The 26,378-nt window shown below is 37.8% G+C and overlaps 1 protein-coding gene across 1 annotated transcript in view; it reads left to right on the top strand.

Annotated features, from left to right (window-relative positions):
* Positions 1-3,759: 3,759 nt before the first annotated feature.
* Positions 3,760-26,378, top strand: part of LOC134421653 (gamma-aminobutyric acid receptor subunit pi-like) — a 37,341-nt gene continuing 14,722 nt past the window's right edge. The window contains exons 1-6 of the mRNA XM_063162839.1: positions 3,760-3,839; positions 9,153-9,256; positions 17,586-17,653; positions 18,875-19,092; positions 19,703-19,785; positions 24,207-24,344. Of these exons, the coding sequence (XP_063018909.1) occupies positions 3,784-3,839; positions 9,153-9,256; positions 17,586-17,653; positions 18,875-19,092; positions 19,703-19,785; positions 24,207-24,344 (667 nt within the window). The 5' untranslated portion in view covers positions 3,760-3,783. The remainder of the gene's footprint in view (positions 3,840-9,152; positions 9,257-17,585; positions 17,654-18,874; positions 19,093-19,702; positions 19,786-24,206; positions 24,345-26,378) is intronic.

Genomic DNA, 26,378 nt, shown 5'->3' on the forward strand with positions numbered 1-26,378 from the left:
GTCTCTGCAGTATTAATACTGACATGAAAAAATATTTGAATGTGTGAAAATTTTGCATTTCTTTCTCTTTCAGGGAGTGTTAGGAAGTACCATGAAAGTGCAGCCATTATAGGCAGACATGCAGATTAACCCAAAGACAGATATCATGGGTATCAGATACAACTTTATTTCACAAAGTGCTTTGTCCGTGACTACTGTCAGTCTGTTGTATGCAGTTGACTTTTCCAGGCTGTGGTGGTTTTGGCTGAAGTAATGTAAATTTTCTTCAGAATGGCTGGAATGGGGCTGTGTTTTGGGTTGGTGCTGCAAGCACAAGTGTTGGTATTTCAGGGATGTTTTAGTTACTGCTGAGCTGAGCTTGCACAGGGTCAAGGCCTTTTGTGCTTCTTCTACCATCCCACCAGTGAGGAGGCTGGTGCTGCAAAAGAAACTGGAGGGGCACAGCTGACCCCAGGGATACATGCCCTCTACTTCCAAATCTTACCTTGTGACTGCCTTCCATGTGCCCTCTCCCTTTCTCCCATGGAGCCCTCAGTGTTTCCAGCTTCCCATCATTTCCCCTCCAACTGGTTCATTTTGATCTAACAAACAGGGTGAAGTCAAGAGCAAGATAAGCTCACAGGTTACTTTGCAGTTCAAGTAGACAATGCAAGCAGAGAATCCAGAGCAGGGGAGGCAGCTTTACTTCTCTGGCACTCTGGGTGAATCCCTCCTGAGTTTCTCTCTGCCTTTCAGTCAAGCACTTAAAGACACTGTCATTCAACAGTTTGGATGTGGAAGTAAAATGCAACTGTAATGCTAATTCAGTTTACACTCTAAACCCCACCATCTGCTTTTTATTTTAAGATAATTCTACATGCAGTTTTAGATGCCTGCAGTAGCAGCCATGGGAATTCAGGCATATGGCCACTACCATATGACAAAGTGTATTGTCTAATAATTTCTAGTCTTTCTCATGCATCCACTTGTGCATAAGGTACTCAAAATAATAGGCATCTTATCCTTTAATTCATTCACACAAAATTCACTTCCAGTGAAATCTTTGGATATTTCTACTACCTCTGCCAGCTTTCTGCCTCACCCCATTTCAGCCTCAAAGGTTTGTGAAACTTGCATAATTCACTTTTTCTGTCATGCTGAAGATAAATAACTGAATAACTGAATTCCCATGAGAAATGTCAAAACATTGGATGACATTTTACAGTCTTAATCTGATCTGAATAAAAGTAGAAAAATGTTGTCTCACCATATGAGAATCTGGGGCAGATTTGATACCTTCACCTCAATTAAATGTTCAGAACAAGATGTGTCAATATATGCACAATAATCTGGACAGCATGCCGTCTGTCTAGTTAAACCAAATGGCTCAATATTCTATGCAGAAAACAGGTAATGCTTATTTTTCTAGTGTGGGAGAAAAACATTATGGGTTTGGCTGAACTAGAGTTAAATACCAGTAGTTCCATCCATCCATGCATGCAGGAAGGAACCTTGCTGTGAATATGTAGCCTTTGATAAAGAAATGTGTGGCAGGAAAGGTCCAGATGTGCAGACATGCCAAGAGGCAGGCTCTTGAGCAGAACAAACCAAGCCCCCTAAGAAAGGGGCAGCGGGGAGAACGTGTGCGTGCCTGCAAGCGTGTACACACATGCAGCAGAGATTTATATCCAACTTAAGTATTATCTGTGAAACAGCTTAGGGCTCCAGCAGTTACCCAGCTCTGTTCCTTGGCTGGCAGGCAGTGTCCCTCTGCAGTGAGGGCAAGCCAGCTGACATGGCAATTGGATCTCTTGACTCATGTTTCTTGCCCAGAAGTAAGATATCTTCTCCCTTCTATTACCTCCATGCTCTCTTTTCCTGAGCATACAAAAGTAATTCATGGACCATAGGATGGATTTGACCTTTGATTTGTGAAAGAGCAAAATTCTCCACCCCACCCTCCCATAAAATTGCTACCTTGGACATTGGTTAAGGACTGAAGGTAAATCAGCTGCTTTAGAAAGAAATCAGTAATAAGCTCACTCCTTTTCATCTTCAGTACTGTAAAAATGAAACCCAAACAAGCACAGAAATATCCATAGGTTTCCTTAATCTCTTTATAAAGGATCTTCAGTCGTATTAGGAGCTCATAGTAGCAATTCAAAAGCTAAATATAAAAGCAGCTTTTTGAAGTACTTATAAAGTCAGTAAGAGGCTTTTTATTTTTAGCATATTTTCCTGTGAGATACAGATAATGAATGTAGAAAGCATCCAAACCCAAAATGAGATACGCAGAAGAGATCCCACGATCTGCACCAGGAGTGCTACAGAATCAGCATGGAGAGAGCAATGTTCTGACAACACCATCTGCTCATTTGTGCTGTTTTTTCCTATTACCAGCTCTCTTAATGTCTCATGCATGATTTTCTGGGGAAGTCAGGAGGAGTGTATGATTTATTTTGACATTAATATTTACCAGGCTGGTGTATGCTTAAAGTAGCCAAGATGCTGAGAATGTTTGCTCGTTTAAAAAGCCATTGAAATGGTTTTTCTTTTTCTTTGGAGACATTAACAAGTTATTTTGTCACTTCACTGTTACGTAAAAGTCATATCCCATTCGCATGACATTAATTTAGGTAAATACCACAATTTTGCTCTTACTGGAGCTGTAGACTGAAAGAAAAATTACTTTGGTTTACAAAAAGCTTTCTGGCATTTTACATTGGTCACTAAAGAACAGTGAAACAAAGTTTCAGGCTGTGAAACTTGAAGTTCTTTATATTAGCAGTTTAGTGGGAAATTGAAATGCAAGATACTCCTGAAAAACTCATGCTGGACACTGAAAATGTTATGTTTGATTGCTCCTTCGTGAAACCTGAAAAAGATATTTCATTTGCATTTATTAACATTTAACAATTGTCTTGCAGATTCTGGATAAGTAGCATTCCTGACATGTAGGAGTTTTTTAGAGTTTTGAAGCAAGTCTTACAAATAATAAGGTTTGTGTACTCTGCTGAAATACAGGAAAAGTGTGCACAGTCTGTGCATTTCAGATCTGTTGCATGACTGTATTACACTATGGATTGATAATCTTTTCATCCAGAAATGGATTACAGAGCTGACAGATTTCTTAAAATAACCATTATGGATGTGAATCATACTGACAAAAGCAAAGAAATCCCATTCAGAAAAGACATCTTGCCTCAGCCAAACATTCTCATGAATGTGGATGACTATATATGATTTATATACAAAGGATTTTTTAAATTGCTAGGCATAGAAGCCTAAAATTTCATTTTTTCTCATTAACAAAAAGATGACCAAAGTTACATACCAGTGGTATTGATGCTATGCATGTACCAGAGAGGTTGCTCTTAAATAGCTCTGTGTTCCAAGATGGGGTCGTGTATTGTCCCTTAAGTAGGGACACTGATATGCCAGAGATGCACTCACAAGCATGAGGGTGCAGAGGATTACATTATTTTTCACAGCAATTACTTTTCCTAATGTTTAAAGGGCAGAGGCAAAAATGAAAGAGCTGTAGTACGCTGGAATGCAGCTTCTGTTGGTTAGTTAAATTAACCCTGATGCCACCTCTTTTTTTTTAAGTTTTGAGATTTTTTTTTTAATTGATGTAGATATTTAGTAATACATTAGAATAATCTATTCAAGAGACAATATCTTTAGTGTTTAAAACCTTTGGAAAAATTCATGCATTAGGAATGCATATGTGCTGTAAAACTAACTCTGCACCTTTTGTTTTTTCAGGAGTTACTACAAGAACTTCTGAAAGAATTTGTGACAATGTATAGTCTTAACTGCTGCAGTCTCAGAGCCCTTTTTCTATTGCTGCTCTGTAGGTAAGAAGTATTTGCTAAAAATATTATTTCTTCAATATATTATTATATCAGTTGGTTTATAGTCAACTTACTTTACAATTAGAGACGTAGCTGACAAAGTAACAAAGTAAAATCTTGGCATTTGAATCTTGCCTCTTACAAAAATTAAAGAACCTGGGTATTGACAGAAACACAGGACTGAGCTTCATGAATCTCAGCTGCCTTGATTAACAGATTTTTTTTTTAATTGGAAAGATTGATGAGGAGCAAAAGAATGGAATTTATGAGGCATATGAACCCTCAAATAAAGGATTACTGGGTAACAAAGTGAGTATTGTATCAGGTTTGCTTAACAAATTCAGATGGGCACACAGACCTTGCCTGGAGCATAGTGCCTTGCCCTAGGACAGAAGCTCACAGTCAACCTAGATTTACTACAAGCTTGAGATAGTAAAATCATCACTGTGCACTAAAAGGAGAGTATCTTAAAAAGAAATATCTATTTTTAAAACTGTTTTTTTTATTCTCTTTTATGAAATTGTAAAGTCTTTAGGAAATTTGAGTTGCCTTATGCTGGAAAGTGAAAATTATCCCCTCTGGCTACACATAGCACTTCTAACAGTACAGCTGCCATGACAGAAAAATATAGAAATGGAGCACTTAAAATATATTCCTTCCATAAAAAGGGGCAAAAATATTCTTTAAGTAATTCCAATAAGAAAATGTAAGCATGGACAGGTTAAACATTCTCATCACTACTTTCATCAGAAGTATTTAAAGTTTGTGAGCCAATTCTTTATCTAGAACTGCCTAACCTACTTCATCTCACAGTAGATTCTTCAGGGTAAGATTCTGTCTGAGCTTTAACTCAGGTGGGTGTGCAAACACTCATTTAGATAAAGCTTTCTCTTAGTAGTGTGAAAAGGTGGAACAATCCCCAAAAACTAAGTTTAAAGCATCAACTTCCCCCACCTTCTCCATTCCTATAGAGGGGTCTTTGTGCAAAACATGCACTTGCTCTAATTCCACCTTCTTCCCTCATCAGCTGTGACTTGCCATGCTACAATGAGTGGGTGACTCATGGCTTAGCCATAATAAAACACTGCTAAGAGACCAACAATTTCAGAAGCACCTAAATTAAAAGGAGGCAAAATTCCCCAGGAGCTCAGCCTGTGGCACACATTTCATTAGTATCAGTCAGGCTTTGTGAATCCTCCTACAGCTTCATGTGGCTGTGAGTGTGCAGAAGCACAGGGGGCTCATTCCTGAGTTCATCCATGGGGGTAAGGGCACACACAGTGCCTGTGAGAGTGCCTGGGTACAAGGGCACAGCATGGAGCTGCTGTGTCTGCTGTACCCAAATCCAGACACAGCTCTGGCCTGGGTTTATCTCACACACAAGAAGATGCTTGGGTTCAAAAATGCATTTTTCCAGTGCACAGATCAGGAGGGGTTTGTGAAAGTGCTGTTTAGGACAAAAACTATCCTGCTTGGCACTGAAACAGAGAAATATTTCTAAACAAAACCCAAGGGCTGAGGTGCACCCAAAGCAAGGGCCATGGTTTTTTGCCAAGTGGTCCCTTAGATATTCCACTTGGAAAAGCTCTGCCTAACATGTGAAGAGAGTTTCTTTTACTGAATAATTTACAGTCAGTAATGGTACAGGGTTGTTTTTTCCCTTTCTATCTCTCACTGCCTGAATGACACTTCTTCACTTAACATTAAATTACATTACAATCACAACATGGCCCCCTGGATGACTTCTTTCCCTTTTTTTTTTAAGTAGTAATGAAAAATTGAGGCAAACTGACAATTTTCAGGAATCAGCTTAAATGAATGAATGCTATTTGGTCTGAAGAAGGGTTCCCATTTGTTTCAGATAGGGTGTTTTTAACATAAAGAATGCTAGCCTAGGTTTATGGAGTCAGAATTCTATGAAATGTTTTTTTTTTTTTTTTTTTTTTTTTTTTTTTTTTTTTGTTTTTTTTTTTTTTTGTTTTTTTTTTCTGAGCTCAAGAGTATTTATGGTATTTCACTGTTTGTTCTTGTGCCTGGTAACATGATGCTAATTTCAACCTCACCATTTAACCAAAAAAAAGAATGGTGACAGTACTGTCCATTTCAAAGCAGAGAATTAATCGGTGATGTGGATTTTGCTACAGTTTATCTGCAAAGACCATAAACCTCCATATCATTGAGCAAAGGTATGAAACCAGAAATAACAACTTTATTTGCATCTGTAAGCCCTTTGCCTGTCAGTGAATTGCCTGCAAAAAAGCTTTTTAAATTCTTTTTTTCCTGGGGGAAGTGTTTCAAAAGCTTGTTCAAACTGTATCTGGCATTTTGTTTATCTTCTTGCAGTTCTAAGGTGTTTCTGTCTCTTTCATGCTTTCATGAAACATATCTTCTGACAAAAAATAGCCAGAGAAAATATTCTCATACATGTGTCTAGACTGTACTTATGCCTAAAAAAATGATATATACTACTGTTTAGGGCAAATGTTCCTTTTTCCCCTTCCAGTTACCCCATTCTGTTAAGACACTAACTTGAAAGTACCTTAAATAACAAACAGTTGTTGTACCTTTCAAGTTTAGTGAAACTCATGAAAATTGTCAGTTTTTGAGCTCAAGAATGACTTAGAAAAATAAATAAATAAAAATCTGCTTTTATAAAAACAACCAGAGGGCATTGAACCTGATGAGTTAAAGCATTTATTATGCATTGACAGCCCAGAACAGGCAGATATTCTCAGCTGAAAAATAATTATATGCTCAGGTTTTTTTTCTGTAAAAGCCTGTTCACACCTCACTTGCTGGAACACCTGTTGCAAGGCAATTCCAGACTCAAATGCATGCCAAGGCATTTCACATACGTTAAGAAAATTGAGGAACTTAAACAGCTTCCCTTAACTATGAAACATAAATACAGCAACACAAATATTGGTTAAAGGAGAAGCTTAGGTGCAGTGATGAGAAGATGCAGATAGAGGAGTGGAATGAGTCTCAGATTTTTCCTTTGTGAGCGTGTGCAGCTGTGAGCTCACCGTGCCCGAGCTGGGAATGGAGCACGTGGATCAAACAGCGCTGTCAAGGAACAGGGCACCATCCCTTAGAACACAGAAACCCCAAACTGCTTAGGGCGCAGAACCTCTGTAGGTTCCTCCTCTCTCTCTCATCACTGACAACCTGCCTCTGAGTGTCCCAAAGTCAGCAGGTTGGTAACAGCTCACACTCACATTTAGGAGGCCTCAGGTTCCTTTCACTTGCTGGCTTGCTGTGCTAGGACTTCTCTAGGGTTTTATGGCCAAACTGCACACAGGCGACCATGCCTCTTCAATTCACAGCCCCAATTACAGCACAACAGCTTTCCCAGGCTTACCTAGACATAAATCTCAAAAGACCAGTGATGCGAGTCTACACATCATGTGTTAATGAGGAAAATTATGAATTATCACAGGTCATTTAAGGGAAGGACTTCCATAAAAGTTTTAAAGATATATTTTGGAAAATAGAGTTAATGATAATGAACCAGACCACTCTGCAATTGCAGATTGATTGGCAGAATAATGATATACCCTAACAGTAGAAAAGAAACAAGTTTTCCTTTAACATTTCACAACGTGTAAAACTTATTCAAGAACAATCCAGTAAAGCTGTGAAATTAAGCTCATGCAGCTCACTGAACACTTAGCTAAAATTTATATGTAAATTACAAAAGGAGAGATATCTATTCCAAGAACAGTATTTAAGAAATTAATTACAGTCAAATGCATTTCCAATTTTAACACTTCTGTGCAATATAGAACTGGCCTTCTTATTTATAGTCACATCTCAATTTAACTGTTGTTAATGACTGTTTGTTTCTTTAGGAAAAACTTACAGGAGAAACTTCCCTTATTTCAATGCTGGCATTACTCAAGGGTATACTTCAGTAACAACATCATTCTTTGGCAATATAGAAATAAAAAACAGGGAAAAAATAAAGGAAAAAAATGAGAACATTTAAATAGTTAAGATATTTGTGTTATAAGGCAGCTAATGAAAAACAGCTATTTCTGTGGCAATAGGATCTGGTGAATAAAAAATTATACAGCAATAGCAGCTTTTCAAGCCAGTGGACTCCAAGTTTAAAACCACAGTGTGATTTGGCCACGTGCACTCAGTGAGATCATCTTGGCATGTAAGCTTTTCCAGTTTAAGATGCTGGATTATTCCTGGTGTCTCAGTGTCCTGACAAAACAGCTCAAGCTTTCTCGGAAACAGCAAAATTAAAATGAAAATATCAAGCTTTGGAAAGCTCCAAGAGACCCAGAAATACAATGCAGAAGAGAAAGCAGAGTTTTCAGGAGCAGCTCCAGAAAGAACCAACACTAAGAAATTCAGTGAAGATTTAGCACTATAAGGGAAGACCACAAAACACTGGTAGCCCCTTACCTAATGGTCTATGCTTAGATTCTTCTCTCTAGGAGCAAATCACTACAGCTCCTGCACCTCCTGTTGGGAAGCTAGTCATTTTTAGTGGCCAGTAATTCCCAGAGCAAGGATTAAAATCCCCAGACCCTTCTCCTGGTGTTTATATAGGTGTCTGTTCTCCATCAGCAGAGACAGTGCCTCTGCCAGCTGGGCTCACTAAGCAATTAATTGTTTGGTTCTCACCTTCATAATTCATACCCCACCTTTCTCAAATCATTGGGAACAAGTAGCTGCTGCCATCTGTGCTGTAATTTCTGAAGGGCACACCCTGCTCAGGGTCTGGGGGTGCTCACCTTTGGGGTTAGGCAGAAAGGGTTTGTAATTGTTTATATATCACTTTTATGGATTGTATTTGTAGCTGTTTCTGAGCAGAGGAAATACTTGAATTCTCATTGTGCTTTACTGATTTTGCTCAACAGGATTATTTCTGTAGCCTGTTTAAAAATTGTGTTGTGAAAGCAGGATTTTAAGTGTTTTTATGCACTAGTCTCTGAGGCTGGTTTCTGTCTCTGAGACCTAAATATAATGTATTTCATTATGTAAAAAGAAGCTTTATTTTAAATGATGAAATAAACAACCAGCATCCCTTCCACATTCCCAGATTATAACCATAATGCCTTGTTTACAGATAAAGTATTAAAGAAGATTGTTTCTCAGATGGAATGTTAAGAAATAATAGAATTTAAGGCATAAAAAGAAATAGACTTAGACTTTAAGGTATAAAAAGAAAGAATGAACTCTAAGGTACAAAAGAGATTTTTTTCCAATAAGAGACAAATACAGATTATAAAACCTGATATTTTTTTAATTTCTTTTTTTATTATGCCCTTTTAAAATATCCTCATTTTCAATTCCTTTTAGGTCCATGCAAATTCCTGAAGCTGAAGGAAAAAGTGAAATTCTACCTCCAACAATACAAAAAATCATAAAAGGGTACAACAAGTATCTACGTCCATTTTTTGATAGTAAGTAGAAAAGCTCTTTCAATAAGACTGAGTCATAACATAATGGGGTGTCTAAAATTCAGCAGTGAGACTAAATGGGTTTTTCTACTTTTTTCCTCTGATATCTGCCAGCCACTGATCTGATTATATATGTTCTGTGATATAATAAGATGGAGTTTAATAGCTTTTGTGGCCCAAGGTGAAACTTGTATTTTCCAAGTATTTGCAAGCTGAACTTCCAGACTGTTAGAAAATTTGACTATCATTGTATGTGTGTCTTCAAGAAATATGCTGTAACATCTTACCTATTTAAAAGCATAATTTCCTCTAATTTCCTAAATAATAGCTATAAAAAGCTTTGATTAAAGATTTGAAAGCTTTATATATCAAGCTGTTCATAACAGCACAGGCAAATCTTGTTACTATGCAAAGTACTATATGCCTCAGCATATAGTACAGATTGCAAGAGAATTATTTAATAAATGATTCATGCCTCAGGTCTTAAAGGTCACTGAACAGATTTACTGAAAATTGTGGGGGGAAAATGAATTGAAAAGGGAAAATGAATAAAAAATGTCAGTTCCCTGCATCAGAAACCAATGGTCACCAGATTGGAAGAGCCACAAAATCTACTGCATCAAGGCTGATTTTTCTGCCCTGCAGTGCAGTCAGACACCTGAAATCTCAGTGAAAAACCTTCTTATTTGAGTCAGGCTATTGGGTGTATCAGAAGTACTGAGGAGCTTGAAGTGGTGTGAAGAACTTGTCCTGGAGAAAGTGCAGAACACTGAAGAAGAAAATATTCTGAATGTTGAAAAGAGGCTCAGCACCGTGTGTCTGTCAGGAAATAAACTTATAGTGTGAATTATAGACCTTAAGCTGGATGTTTGGAAATGCTAGAGGTGTGAGTGCAAATGAAATATTTTATATCCCTTTGTATCCTACTTAAAAATTGATTGACTAATGAGTTTCTAAGACCCTACTGTTACCTCTTGCCATCCAAATACCTGGTTCAGTATGGATGCTCCACATCATGTGCTGTTTCTGGATCCATTTATAATAATTTTAAGATATACCTGTATTTTAGGTTGAAGAAAAAGAGGAAAACTATTTCATAGTTTTTTTAAATTGTAATTATCTTAGCTGATGATAAAACTGCTATAAAATATTTAATGCTCTAAGGAGACTGACAGCAAAATAAAAGTAACTTTAATAAATAAACTAACTCTTCCTCATTGGAGATGATGCATAATGTAAAATAACTGTGTTCAGTGGCCATTAATATATTTTATTCATTACCTCATGATAGTACTAGAGATATGTTGGCACTGCCATGATGAGTGTGCTTGGGTAGACAGCAGAGTCTCATTTCAAAATCTTGTAATGGCAATTAAGACCTACCATAAAGCATATTTGAGTTACAAATCTCCCCTTTCTCCATCTTTGCCTCAGCTGTTGTATTGCAGCAAGGCTGTAGCTGTAGTTATTTTTTTGTCTGGGTGTTTTGTTCAGAGGGATGCCAAGGGCTCTCTGGGTGTGCCCAGAAATCCCGGAGGAGCTCGGGCACAGATTGAGTCTGTCACACAGAGCCAGTCTCACACCTCCAGACAGTGCCAGCATCTCTGCCAATGCTCACTGCAGCTCAGGCATGCAAACTCTGCCTCAGAAACCTCTGATGGATCCTTATTAGCTCCATATAATAAGGATGAAGGAATGAGATGACACTCTGAAAAAAATACATTTTATTGATGCTGCTTCTAAACGCAGGGTTGATGGTTTTGTGAGAAATTACTTTCTTTGTAGGAATAATTTGAGCTAGGATGACTCAGGCAATACTTCTCTTTATTTTTGAACCTGTAGCTTTTTGTGAGATCATTGAGGATCACTTTCCCTGTCACAGAGGAAGGTGTGCATGGGCTGGGGAGTGGTATCAGCCTGGTCCTGACCCCCCTCTGTTTCTGGCAGGGTGGGCCACACTTTGCCTGAGGGTCAGGCCCAGGAGAGGCTATTGCTCTTCTCAGAAGCAGAGCTAGCAAACCATCTAAATTCTCAGCTTAACAAACCTGAGGAATTTATTTATCTCTGTGACCTCAGCTATGCTAGCCTTGTTCCATGTGATATTTTCCTGGTTTATTTGGTGGTTTTTGCCTGCAGCTGGTGTACCTTGTGTCTGTTCTTGGTAACTGGCTTTACTCAAGTGGCACTGAGCTTCTTAATATTTAGCAAAATAGGGTTTTAGTCCTGAAAAGAAAGTTAGGTACAAGCAAATGTTCATAAAATGACAGTTCCTTTCTCCCAAAGCCAGAAAAACCAGAAATATTTACTAGATAAGTAAAATTTATGGCAGCTCATAATTTTTTTAGTTTAATGAGCCCCCCATTTGCATATTAATTTGTGTTTGGTCTTTGTGCTAGGACTGGCAGATGACTGGAAATGTCCCAACCACATACCCCAGCTCGGGTAGTGCCATTAACAAGGGGAATATGAAGATCTTTTTCATTTGAGTCTAATGACTGCATAGCAACATAAAAACTGTCTTCTCCTTTCCTTGCATGGAGTGAATCTCCCGATTTCCTAGACTTTAATACTTGGTTTATCTCACCTTACTTTGGCCATCTCCTCCTGCACAGTGACCCCTCCAGACCCTGGCAGCACAAACGTTGCCATTTTCTGTGTAACGCAGACTGTCCTTCCCATCTCCGAGCACTGAAATTGGGTGCCCAAAGTTGGGTTAGTTGAAGGCAGCCTTAGTGTGTCAGAGGCCTGCAGAGAGCTAAAACTGGCTGAGTGTTCTGTGTTTGTCCATGGTGGGTGACATGTACCAGCTGCCACATTGTGAGGGTGCTTCAGACGCTGCTGGCACAGAGGAATCTCAGCTGGACTGGTTATTTAGCTCAGCCCTCCTCTGAATGTTGCTATTAAGAATGTTCTGTTTCCTTATCTATAGCACTTCAGTGTTCCTCTTTGAGTTGGTTCATCAGGCAAGTCTTTATAAATTAAGCAGATAGGTGCAATTACTAATTAAAAACCCCCAAACCTCTGATCTGGAATGATTTTAGCCATTCAGACCGGAATATGAAATGCTCCTATACTAATGTTAGTAGATATTACTCCTCAATATAATAATATCTATCCTACCCTTAAAGATAAATATGGAATACTTCTATAGAAAAGCTGGCATAAGGGATTTAAAAATCAACAGTTATTTCCCTTAAATGTGCTACCTAACCCTGCTACTTTATCTCAGCAATACAAGTTGATCCACCTCAGGTTTTCTGCTGGAATCATGTAGATCAATTTTATAACTTTATGTGCTGTGCCAAACTCTCTGAATTAATGAGCAATTCCTGCAGACTTCAGTGAGCCTTGGATTAGGTTCACAGGGTTGTTAAGGGATGCATAAAATCTTGTAAATAATTTTATACAAATAGATTTTGTTCTGTGATTGAACGTGATAATTTAAGTGTTCTAATTAAAAAGAGAGATACTAGGAAAAGGTCACAGTTAAGTATATTTGAATATGGAAGCTGCTTTCAAGTGGTACAGAAAAGTGTCATGCTTAAATCAGTTATTCTAAATCACATTTAAAAGATTATTTTCCTTCACTTCATAATGAGTAATACATCTCATAGACAAGTTTTAAATTAAAGCAAATAAAGTTTTTGGGTCCAACCTTCTGTCTAAGACCTGTCATCATGGGTTTCTTCCCTCAAATGTTGTTTATATTAAGTTCTATAAATGTAATTAGATGAAGGTATTTTAGTCTTCAGAAGCGTACAAATGAGACATCAGAATGTTAGCTGTGTCTAACACCCTTCAGTCTAGTGAGGCAAACTCTCAGGGTACATGAGAAAGAAACACCAAATAAATATCATCTAAAGACTATTTTAAGTCCTAGCTAGCCAACATCTAATCCTTTAGAGAAAAAGCAAAAAGCCCAGAATATGTAAACTTCAGCATACACATGGTAATGGAGATTTTCCTTCCTTTCCACAAGACACACAAAGATCATCTGATTGCCACCCAACCCAGGTTCCTGCATGCAGGACAGTTTGGGTTTTGGTTTTTGGCAGGGTTCTCCCCTGCCTCTCCAACCCCTCCAATGACTTAGCTCCAGAGACTCTAAATTATAAATGGTGCTTATGTTCAGATAGTAAAAGATCAATTTATTTGAAGTTTCCTGTTGTCTACAGCTTCCATAAACTGGGATTTTACTCCACTTTGCTAAACAATGTGCACAACTAACTACTGCATGTATTTTGTGACATTGGACAAGTCACCTTTCTGACTTCTCTTTGAGGAGCTGAGTAAACAGTGTTCCTTGATTTTTATGTTACAAGATTTGATATTAAACTTCCAGATTATTTTTGTATTTTGGAATATTTTTTCACTGTGGCTGCTGTTTGTGCATTTTATTCAAATGTGGAAAATGAATCTTGTCACAGCCATAACAGTCTTGCCAGTACAGAATAGATTGCAAGATAACTTAATTCTGTGCATTACTCCCCTTTGTAGTAATGCTGCTGCCAAAGCATAAGATGGAAAGAGCATGTTAAAATGATTATCTGTGACAGCCTCTAAATCCTTCTCAAAGGCACTGCTTGCCAAGATGGTTTCCTGTCCTGTGTGTGCTGCCTGTCTTATTTGTCCCCACATTAATTGCTTGCATTTGGCTGTATGGAAACACGGGGGTTTTGACAAATGATTTAACAAGCTGTTGTTAACATGGTCCCCACCAATTTTTGTCTTGTCCACAAACTGTACCAGCAAAGCAACGTCAACGTCTAAAAGTTATTGATGTAAACAAACAGGATTGAAATTGATTTGTGCTAGAAATGGGTCTGTCTTCTCATGCCTTCAAATCAAGAATTGCAGTTGAGATCTGTCAGAAGGTCTGTCCACTTTCTTCATGTAACTATTTGTCAAGAAAAATGTCTTGTGGCGGGAAGTTAAATGCACTGAAAAAAAAAAATAAAATCTAAGCATTATATAAGAATTCTGCTATACTCCAAAGTAAAGCTGGCAGTCAGAGGGACAAAATGAGTTTTCTAGGAAGCTATTAGAGTTATTCTAGTATTCTTCTAATTTTCTGTTTACTTGCAATATTTTATCCAGTTTTGCTGGAAAGAAGAGACATTCTTCCAAGAAGCCTTTTGAGGCCTTTGTGAATGTCAGGATTGTTTTGAGTTTCCTTAAACTAAGTGAAAAAGGGCTCATGCTAATGGCTCAGCACTGGAAGTTTTTGATAGTGCTGATCCATTGCAGTAATGGGTACACATGTGCCACAGTGATAGTTTATTTTGCTGCTACAGACCAGGATCATTGCAGTGAGTGATCCAAACTTAATTTTTAGGTATTCTGTCTGCCACTCTTCTGGCTGCTTTCCCATTTGGGATCACTATGAATATCTATAGAGGGCACAGAGGAACAGTTTACATAAATTGCAGGAAAATGGAAAGGTGTGCTGCTTGGGCTGCACAGGCAGTGCTGTAACAAGGCACTCCCTTTGGCCATGCTCTGCCATGCTTTGAAGATTCCCTTCAATAATGCAGGACACAGTGACTTCAGTTTTCTTCTGAAGATCGGGAGATTTCTTCTGATGTTGTCATTATACATAGAACTTCTGCCAAACATATGGAAATGTAGGAACTGACTGCCTCATCTGGTTTGCTGCCCAGTTTTTGACACTGTCAACAGGAGACCTTCAGAGGAAGTTCAGAGGAAGCCCTGGTGAATAATTACAAGCAGACTCATTTCGTTATTAGTACTTTACAATTTATGGTGCCTTACTAAACAAACATTTATCCTCACATGAAAGAAGAAATCAGCATTTAACTATTAGTGTTGTTCTGATTTAATTAACTGCTGGAGCAAAGTTGTTCTCAGCATCTTGTATTGTGTTAATAAAGATCCTTTCCATAATTTGTTTTCCAACTCCTCCCATACAGCACTGTGCTGGATCTGGGATGATGCAATTTTCTGCTGGGTTTTTTTGGGTGCTGGGCTGGGCAGGCTGGGTGTACCTGGGCAGTGAGAGCTGTTGGTTGGGGTGAGTGGAGCAGGATGGTTTTGTCCCGACTGTGCTGGCACTCCTTGGCACTTGAGCCCCAGGGCAGGTCTGTGTTCTGCCAGTTTGAGCTTGAAGTGCATCTCAACCTGAGCGAGATGTCCTGTGGTGCTTGGGAGTCAACAATGCTGCAGTGCTGTTGTGGTACTCAGTAATATTTTGAAAAATACTTCAGCAGGAAAGAAAAAAAAATCTACAAAGTCCTGTTTGTCTGATTCCAGAGAAATTACCACCTGCTTAATTTCACTAATCTTTTTGGAAAGTCAGCTTTTCCCCTCACATGTGTAACAACCTGGCACTGATGGTACTGAAGTGCTGCTAATGGACATTTTCCCTAATCTGTATCACCTTACTGGGCAAGAATCAGGTGATAATAATTCATGATATAATAGAAAGAGTCTGATTATTTCCAGTCATCATTCCTGCAAAATCATCTGAACACTGCACTGTCCTCTCCTTGGGATGGTCCATCCTTGAACATGTGCCTTGCTGGGTGGTGTTCTCCCAAATGATCATCTGATAGTTGGCAAGAATATGCTCTGTCACATAATAGTTGTCATAATATTCCCAGTCACACATGGGAATCTCTATGAAGACATGAAAAACCCCAAAATAGGGATTATAAATCATGTTATTTTAAAATTTAATGATTTTTGAGGGTCTGACATATCTTTTGAGGTTGGCAATATTGTACCTGCCATTATGATATAGTACAATGGGGTGTACTATATGGGTGTAGTATATAGTACAATGGGTGTAAGTATAAGTATTAATTGTTGTATCCCAGGCAATTGGGATGAATTTCTTAGGGGTTGAGCTTTTAATCCTGGGGGGAGAAAAAATGAATTTATTAATGGAGTATCAAAACATGAAAAGAGTGGGAAGAAACAGAAGAACAAGCTTCAGTGATCTGAGAGGTTTTCAGTCAATTTTGTTTCAAAGTTAACCTCCAAAGTCTTTTTCCAATATATGAACAATAGTTTCTAAACCCTATGTATAATTTAATAGTATACATGCACATTAAAAAGTAATAAACATGCATATTAGCAGCAGGGCATCCTGCAAACCTGCAGTCCTGTTTTAAGCTGGAGCTTTATATTTAAACTTTCAATCGAGTCCAGAACAAAGGACTCACAGATTTTTTTTCAGGAGTGACAGATGTGTAATGATTTTAACACATGCATTAAAACCAGAAAATATTTTGGAAAAAAAAATACTAATAAACTGACATGTCTTAGAATGACACATTTTTTTCTTTAGTGTTATTCAGGAGGGTGGAGTTGGACTCCATGTTCCTCTGGATGCAATTTGGGAAATTTCTACAAAATGTATTGCAAGGAGCCAAGGAGGGCTTTCAGTGTTTTGCCTGTGAGATAAGGGCACTACCAGCTGCAGAGATCTTACCTAAAGTATTTCTGCATTTCTCGGTGCTGTGTTCTTTTCTTCTCAATTGCTTGGAAAGATGCACTGATTTAATAATGATTTATTTGTACAAGCACTCTGTTAATTATTCTGCACATATTCCACCAGGAATAATGTTGTGTTTTCATCAAAGCTCTGCAAAAATTCTGCATTTTAAAATGTACAGTTGGTGATCTTCCCTCCAACAGTGTGAAATGCACATTCAGGAGGAAATGGGAATCGGAGCATACTGACATTACAATAACAGCTACTTAGATAAGGTGTTTAACTACACTGAATGGGCCTTCAGCTTATGAAAAGTTTTTCTTTATAAATGTAATGTTTGAATCACAAGTTTCCTGCTAGTGGTCAAAGGCAAGATCTTAAATTGCAATGATACAATATATACCATAAATTCTTAAATGGAAGTTACTCAGCTGTGCCATCTGGATATTAACCACGTGACATTGCCAGGTGAAACTTCTTACTTCACCCACATTTGATGGACCAGATGTTGCAAGAAGAATTCTTGTACTGGAAGAATTCTTTCTGCTCCTCTGCACCTCAGAGAGTGTGAGGTACCATGGGGATTGTGCCTTCCACACCTTATTGAGTAACGTTTTCCCCAGCACGTTTTTTTTTTTCTGGGGGAAAAAATCATATAAACCAGGAAGTGTTTAAGAAATAAAGCCTAATTCTGAAAACCAAAATAGTTTTAGCTGAGAAGTATTAAAATTCTTGCATAATCTGTGTTTGAGGAATGTTTAAGATAGCTTCTAAGATTTTAGGAAAAAAATTGGAAAGATGTTGTAGGCAGTTCTCATGAACTCTGAATATTAAAGAATTATGAGCTACATTCCCACTTCCTCTTTTTTTTTGCAGATGGTCCTGTGTCAGTGGGAATGAGTATGGATATTGCAAGCATTGATACAATATCAGAAATAAATATGGTAAAGTAGTTTTTGCAGTCTTTTTTTTTTGCTTGTTGATAAGCTGATGTGCTTACAGCTGCTGGCAATACAACTTTGGGCTTGTCTCCTTGTGAAGACAGTGTGGGTTAGGAGGTGGAATTCTCTTTTTCACGACACATAGTGTTTATAACACTATAATAAGCATAGAAATGCAGCTTGAATCCCACCTCTCACAGATACAAACAGAAAGCTGCTACTGAGTATTAATCTTAATGAGCAGCATGTGGATCTGTTCTTATTTTCCAGCTGAAATGTCTAAATCGTTATGCATTTCATAAAAATGAAGATGTATTTATGTGCCTTTGAAGCCACTCTCCCTATGATTAGATACAGCTGAACTCAGGCTGTTTTTCTCTTCTATTGTTGCTGTCACACATTAATTTATTCCAGCTGTGTTTCATTTAATTTGTATCATTTGTTCTTGAACAAACTATGAAATAGAATGTACTTTTCTACTTAAAGATCTTCCATTGGTACACAGAAATAAAAAGAAAAAATAATTAATCAGATATTAAATATGAGTGTATTAGTAATTATTAGTTACTATTTAGAAAGAGGAAATAAGGTCAGAACTTCAGATAAATTTATAATATTGATAAAAACATACCATAAAATCGAAAGTTGTTTTAAAAGTGTTAAGAAATAATGTGATCTTAATATAGGACTGCAAGGCATATCTAAATTGAAGGGGAATTGGACTGAGTGCTGTGTTCAAGGTCTTGATAAATTTGGTACCACTCTTTCCTTTGTGATGCTAAAAGGAGAAATTTTGCTAAAAGATTCCTTTCTTGTTTCACTGATTATTTTTGTCTATATGAATTTATTCAACTTTTTGCCATGTGCTCTTAAAAAATTCTTTATTTATTAGCTTATGTGAACAAAATGAGATTTAGAACTACTTACTTAAATCATTCTAAAACTTGGAGGTTTACAGAGCCAGATTATCTGCTTACAAAGCTCTGATGACTTCAGCTGATTCATAGCCCTGACCAAGGCCAGCAGCTCTTACTGTAAATGACCATTAGAACAAAACCTACCAACCTCACATGGAGAATTTGGCAGAATTCAGCGCAGCTGCTCTTGGAGTGCCAGGCACATGGAGAATCACTGCTTGTGCCCAGCAGCTGCTTCCATATACTTCTGTAAGAGTGAATACAACACAGGCTCCCTTTCTGTGACAATTCTGATTTTCCCTTTCAGGACTACACAGCCACCATATTCCTCAGGCAGAGATGGACTGATGAGAGACTTTGTTTCGATGGCAATAAGAGCTTGAGCTTAGATGGTCGACTTGTGGAAATGCTTTGGGTACCAGATACCTTTATAGTTGATTCAAAAAAGTCTTTTCTTCATGATGTCACTGTTGAGAATCGTCTTATAAGGATATATCCTAATGGAACAGTCTTGTATGCTATAAGGTATGTAAATATCATCAGCCTTTATGATTGTGTCTACTTATGTTTTAAACTTCCCAGGTTCTGCTTAAGAAAATGGGTCTGTCTGTAAAAGTAGCGTCTTGTAGTTTTAAGAATACGTAATATTCTTGATCAATATGAATAAATTCTTAAATTTATCTTCCCTAAATAGACTCTTTTGCTTTCATGCAGGCTGAGCACAGGAATTGCATGTTGCCATTCCAGTTTGCAGTGAAGCCATCACAGGGGATAACAAACTGTGATGATGGACCTGCATGATTTATTGTGAATTACCCTTTGTAAAAGGTTTTGATAAATAGAACACAATCTTAAAATATATTGCAAATAACAAAGGAAAATGTGCATTCTAAGTGAGAAGGGAGCAAAGGGTGGCCTTTTTAGGGTGCCACTGAACTCAGCTGTTCTGCTGTGGTTTCTGTTTGGGATTGTATTACTCTAGTACATTAGATACCAGTAAATAATAGATTTTTTTTTCCTCACAATGGATATTAGGCTGAAAATATTATTTCAAGAAGGATACCAGGCATTTTTTATTTTTACTGATGAACATTTTTCTCCCATGAATTCTTAGAAAACTTTTGTTTCCCCCAAGGATCACCACAACTGTTTCATGCAGCATGGATCTGACTAAATATCCAATGGATAAGCAGACCTGTACTTTGCAACTGGAGAGCTGTAAGTCACTTCACCCTTATTGTTTTATACAATTAGAAAAATATCTGTGATCTATTTCTGCTAGATATTACCAGAGTGGCTGGAATTTTCCTAAAAGGCAAGGGACGTTATGTGGCCAGTCCCTGCTGAATTACAGTGGTGTCTGTGTGCAAAGATGTGTGCACATATGTGCACATGACCTCACTGAAAATAGCATGGCAGTGCTGAACTGCTGCAGTGCTAATTAATGAGTGAGCAAAATCCTGGGGGATTCTCACAGGCTTGGTTTTGCAGTGCATCCTGCAGTTACTGTCTTGGTCTTCAGAGGGAGTTCTGTGAGCAGGCATTTTCTAGCACAGATGAGATAGTTTTGGTTTTTTTCCCTTTCAGAGAGTATGTAATTTTTTCTCGTTGAGATAAAATTCCTTTAGGAAAGAAAGAAATCAGAATAAGGATTCTTTGTAAGGCATGTAGTTCATATTTAATAATTTGCCATTTTCAGATCTTGCTCTGACTTATTTTGTTGTCTCTTATGTCAGTGCCCTGGTAAAAAATGTGATCAATTGATGAATAAGAGTAAATATATATTTTCATTTTATCAATCAATCAATATCCTCATATTTTCCTTGAAATAGGTTCTCTAATACTTTGTAGGCATGGTTACTTTGCAAACACATAAACATGTAGTTTTTTAGTTAAATGTTTGCTGTTATTCATATGACAAGACTCTAGAAAATAATTTTTGCAGGGGATAACATAGAAGAATAACCAGCTCTGTAAGATGAAAATATATATTTAAAATATGTCTCAATACATGCTCAAAATCTTTTGGAAGGCTTTCCAGTACTTGTCAAGTTTTATTCTGTTTCTTTTCACAAGTGTGTGTTGTTCATCTCTTGTTGTTAATGACCAATCAGATTGCCACAAAGTTTCATTTTAGACAGAGACACAGGAAATTAACACAGACAGGAAATGAACCCAAAACCTGCTTCACATCCCTCTAGAACAAGCAGCTTTATGAGATCTGTTTAACAAACAGTGGTTTGAATTGTAATTGGGATTTGTCTTTATTTTCCTTTGGAAGAGCATATTGGTAAATCAATGTATATAGATTTAAATCAACATCACTGCCTAACGAGTCATTTAGTATTTTCTCTAGTTCCAGAATGAAATACATGTCCCACAGGAATTTACAATTTGTTTGACAGGATTAAAAAAATAAAAAGGAGAATTCCCCATATAATTAAAACCAAGCTTTTTTCAGATTGATTCCATCTGCTTTTTGAACAGCACACAAGTGTCTCCTGTCCAAGGGGAAAACCCAGTGCCACAACAAATGCTCCCATTACATTGGTGTTTAGTTTTGAGGAAAACAGATAGAAGCAACAAATACAAAAAGGAAAGAGTGTGCCTTGGGCTTTTCTCATCACTGCCCTGCATTCCTTTCTTTTGGGTAGGTTGGAAATGGGGTTTGCTTCCCCATGTGATAAGCTATGTTAATTTATAGATGAATAATGTGATCATCCTCCTGGCATACTGCTTGCCAAGACCATTGCCTGGGTTTAAGAATTGTGAATGCAGACATGCACACACATCTGCACAAACATTGATGCTTGTAAATAAAATGTAAAATCTACAGCAAATATTTGAACTGAAACACAGAGTAAGGCTTTTATTAAGTGATTATTAATACAAGGACAAATATGATATTATGGAGTAATGGCTTTATACCATAAAGCATCCCCAGTGACCTTTCCAACATTCTTTTCTGCTACTGCTTGTTAGTAACTTTAATTGATTTTTACTTTCTACAAAGCAAAACACATTTTGGCCAACATGTTATTCCATTTCCCCCCCTTATTGCAACACTTTGGAAGGTAATGCTGGCATTTGTTAGGAAACAGAGACTTGGCACTCTGAGTCTCTTATTATGAGTGCTGTGAGATTTGGGAGAGTGGAGGGATCCTGCCTTGGTTGGTGCTGCCAGGGGGGTTCCTGCTCTCTGCCCTGTGGCAGGGAACACCACCATTCATCCTTGCTGGGCTGGAGGGTTTGTCCTCACATTTCCCTCACACACACCCCCAGTCCAAATATATATTCAAGTCTTGGGCCCATGTCTGAAATTTTATTTATTTTTGAACTTGTCCTTTACCATTCATTCAGTGAAGAGCCATGTGAAGGCACTTAACTTGTGCTTGACAATCAGTGAAAATTAAAATTAGCAACAGAAAGGTAAAGAAACTAATTTGTATTAGGCATTATGAATGTTTAATCCCAAATTTACTATTCCTGTAGTTAACCCCATTGACATTAGCAGCTCATACTCTATCAACAATGTACAGGAATGAGACATTCTAGGCTTGAGGAATTAGCTAGGATAAAAACTCAGTGTCACATAAAGAGAATAGAGATTACTTGTAAAAAGCCAAAAAACATGGGCTTAAGGATTTTGTCTCTATAAACTTTTGAAATGTTTTATAATTACTAAAATATTAATCCCTTGAATAAAGAACAAATTTGCACAGAGGGAGCACTGTACTATTTAACTTTACCGAATATTGAGAAGGCTCTCTCAGTAAAAATTTGTCTTAAGAGTTTTGGAATTATTATACTCAAAGAATTTTCATAGGAAGGATCACCCAAACCTACTAATTGTTCCACTAATGGGAATATTTTGGAACAAAAGCAAAATAACCTCTGTTTCAAAATATGCTTGTTATCATTCATGTGGGCACCAAGAACTTCTCCTGTCTCACACAACTTGGAAGGCTGAATATCTTATGGAAACAAAAAGGAATTTACTGTGGTACTCTCTAGTTCTTTGGACTTTATTTAAATGTCTGTAGTTCATTTATACTGAAAGGAAGTAAAATGAATCCATGGCTGGAATCATGCATAAAACCTGGTTATATGATCCTCCTTGTTTTGACTAAGGACAATGCAATCATTTGTTTATAGAAAATGTTACTTCTATTTTGCATCTCAAAAATCTGGGAAATTTCCCAGAATGTGGTTTTAGGGAATTGAAAACTTAGCTTGGATGCATATGCTTTTGTGGGTTAGTCTTTTGACACAAAATTGTTTTGGCTTTCATCGTTATAAATGTGATAATGTGAGCAGAGATTCCAGGCCATGATACCATTTCATATAACTGCCAGTGATAGTGAAAATGAAATGTACATTTAAAGAATGAGCAGAGAAAAAATTTTCAGGTGAAATCGTCATTTAATAGATAATCAGCCCAGTGTTTCCTTACAATAAAATTTATGAACTCCTTTTTTTTTTCCCCTGCATGAGATGGCTGGATAAATCAGTTCTGTTTTGTCATTGCAAGAAAAAAACCCAATAACTTAAAAATATTAAAAGGGACTTTTGTTTTTGTTTTAATACATCTCTTTTTTTCTGTGATTCTAGAGCTTTGTTCTTTTTGCAGCATATACCCTTGTGCAATGTATTGCATTATTGTCTCACAGTAATTTACTTACAGTTGACTAAAGTCTAAAAATAATCATCAGCTCATGTTTCTGTTCCTAAGCTGAGCTATTAACTTGCACAATATAAATCTGTCAAATACAAGAATGATTGATCTAAGTAAGCTAAAGAAAAAAGATGTTCAAATGCTCCCTGTTAACATGTAAATTACATTAACATAATCTTGAATTAATCAAATGCACTAGTCTGTAAAGTGGCTGCCTTTTATATAAGGGGGAAAAGTTACAGAGGTATTTTGGCTATGATTGTGCTGCACATTGACAAGTGTGTGCAAAACACGGTTGCCTTCTGATAGATGATTCATCCAGCTCCTAATTACTGCCTGAAGGTTAAGAGGGAACCTCCTGGGGCCCCTGAAGCGTGCCATGCTGTTGAGCCTGCAGAAACACCGGCTCTAAGCTGGTGTCCTTGGCAAGCATCCGAGCTCCTCAGCCAAAACCTTGTCCCAAGTGGTGACTCAAGCTCAGGTTGGAGCACAGCACCAGCGAGCAGCAGCTGTGCTGCTCTCCCCATCCCTTCATCTCTGTGGGAATGAGGACCAATGCACTGCACTGAGAAACAGCATTTGGGATGCAACACACGGCACGTTTCATGTCCAGTCAAAGTGCTGGCAAGTGCAATAATTCATAAAAGCTCTATTTTCTTAGAGCCTAATAGCTTTTGCCTTTAGAATACCAGGTGGTACTAATCTATTTTATTAGTTTGTCATTTATACTGAAATACAAGATACATGTAAGGACCACCTCCAAAAACATCAGCTTTTAACTTACAAGACTTTGCATGGTGCTGCAAATTTTGTCATGAACAGGCATTACAATCTGCCAAAACCCATCATTGTTTATGTCTAATTGCACTTCCAGAAATAAGAAACAGCTGAACCATAAGTGTGCTCAACACAAATTAATTATTGTGCAAAATAAACACAATTGTTGGCTTGTGTCTCACTGCAGGGGGTTATAACATCAATGATGTCATGTTTTACTGGACCAGAGGAAATGATTCAGTTCGAGGTTTGGACACGCTCCAGCTGGCACAGTACACAGTTGAAGACCACTTTACTTCTGTATCTGAAGCTGTGTATGAGACAGGTAAAAACAGCCCTAAAACAATTTCTGGGTGCAGTTTGAACTATGGCTTTGGACACGGAGCAGCTTCAGGAACTGAGCAGACTGCTTTCTGTTAGGATGACAGTTTTCCATTCTTGAAACCTTAAATACTTTCCAAGTTACAAGCAGAGACCAAGCTAATATAAAGACTGAGCATTTTCTTGGAGGCCACACATTATCTAAAGAATTATAAACATGAATCTACTGCTCCTTGCATATGTCAGGGAGAGCTCTTGTGAAGGAAGAGGAGCATGCAATTGGTGATTTAAATTGAAGACAGACCAGGGACCTTGGGGTACGCAGCTCAGATCAGCCATTCTGGCTTTACAAGGCAAGTCAAAAGCCTCTATTCATCTGTGGAAATTCCAAGAATATGCTGTGCACTTTCACAGCTGCAGGACTTTGAGTTTCATGGCTACTGCTTGTAGGAGTTTCTGTGTTTGTGTGGCAGCTCCTGCCCAGCCTGGTGGGCAGCAGGAAGGAGATTGCCTGACCTGAGGTTCCTGTGCCCAGGGAAGGGTGAGGAGCCTTTCCCAGACCTGCTCCTCTGCCGAGCTTAGGAATCTGCTGTAGAAAGTTTCCTCTAACTGCAGGGCTTAACCTCAGGGAACAGTGTGCTCTTGATTATTTTCCAGAGACTTTGAAAGGGATTTCAGGGAGTTCAAGACCTGCCAAACCTTTTTGTTCTTTGAGTTACTCTCAGGTCCTTCATTGCTGCTCTTCACTGTGTACCCAGTTTCTCTTCTGCTCAAGTCAGCACACCCACACAAGGGTGTGATCTTTAAATCAAGACACACACATCCTTCAAAACTGCAGCTTCACCAGAGGACATGTTTCTAATTCTGAATCACAGAGATATACTTTCTCTGTTCTATTATTGGGTATTTCTGCTTTAATAACACAACACAGAGAAACTTGTGATCTAATTTCAGGTATTAATTCAGGGTAAAAAATTGAAGTTCTCTAAATGGATGTAAAAGTATAAATTAAATACCAGCAGGCTCGAGGATCACAGAATTGCTTGCTACTTATGTGAGTGACATCTGGTTGCCTTCCTCTTTACAGTTTCTGAGTAAGCAGCATCAGGTTCAATAAAAGAATAATCTTTTATTGCTGCTCTGCCCAGAAGGGTATTAGGACCTGTTCATCACACAGGAAAGGGGAAGAGGAAACCTGCTTAATTCCTATCACATTCTATCACAGAATCAGGAGTTTAAAGACAAAAAAATTTGGTTGTTTTGTTTGTTTGTTTTGGTTGGTTGGTTTTTAGTTTTGTTTGTTGTTTAACTAGATTGACTAAAACCTATTTCCAGTTAGAGTTGAAGAGGTATGATCAGATGAACTGTGCTCTTCTTCCAGTAAATGATGCTGTTTTCCTCTCTTTGTCTTGGCAGGAATCATATGTATGAAGTGAAAAGCCACTTTTTGTTTTAATTATATGTTTTAAGACACACCAATTAATTCAATTAAAATTTCTCACACCTGCTTGTTCCAGTTCTCCTATTCAAGACAGCCATGTTGTCAAGTGCTGTGCAGTGCTTTTAAAATTTAATCTCCGAATCCTCTTAATTTTCTACCGAGTCATTCTGAACCTGGTGCTATTTTCTACAGTTTTTTGGAAAGCAGTGCCTACTGTAGGCCATATTAAAAGAAAAAAGCAATCAGATTATGGAGCTGTGTAATCAGTTTTGAAATGAAAAATGATGTTTTGCATTTCCTCATTACCATTAATAGATATGAGAGTAGCTTATAAATAACAATAACATTATAAATAACAGCTGTTTATTACCACTACAATTCAAGGGGCTAAAGCTAAAGTTATGAGAGAAGAGCTGTGTGCAGTATTTCCTAGCACAGCAAAAAAAGCAATCAGGGTTTGATACTCTGTGAACATGACCAGGCAGTACAGCTGCTGTGCAAGTGAAATGTTGTACAGCAGTGCAAAACCCAAGTTCATGTACAGCCACTGACAGAGCCAAATTCAAAATGCAGTCAGCAAAATTCCTGCATAAGTAA

Source organism: Melospiza melodia, chromosome 9, assembly GCF_035770615.1.
Source record: "Melospiza melodia melodia isolate bMelMel2 chromosome 9, bMelMel2.pri, whole genome shotgun sequence".
Taxonomy (NCBI): domain Eukaryota; kingdom Metazoa; phylum Chordata; class Aves; order Passeriformes; family Passerellidae; genus Melospiza; species Melospiza melodia.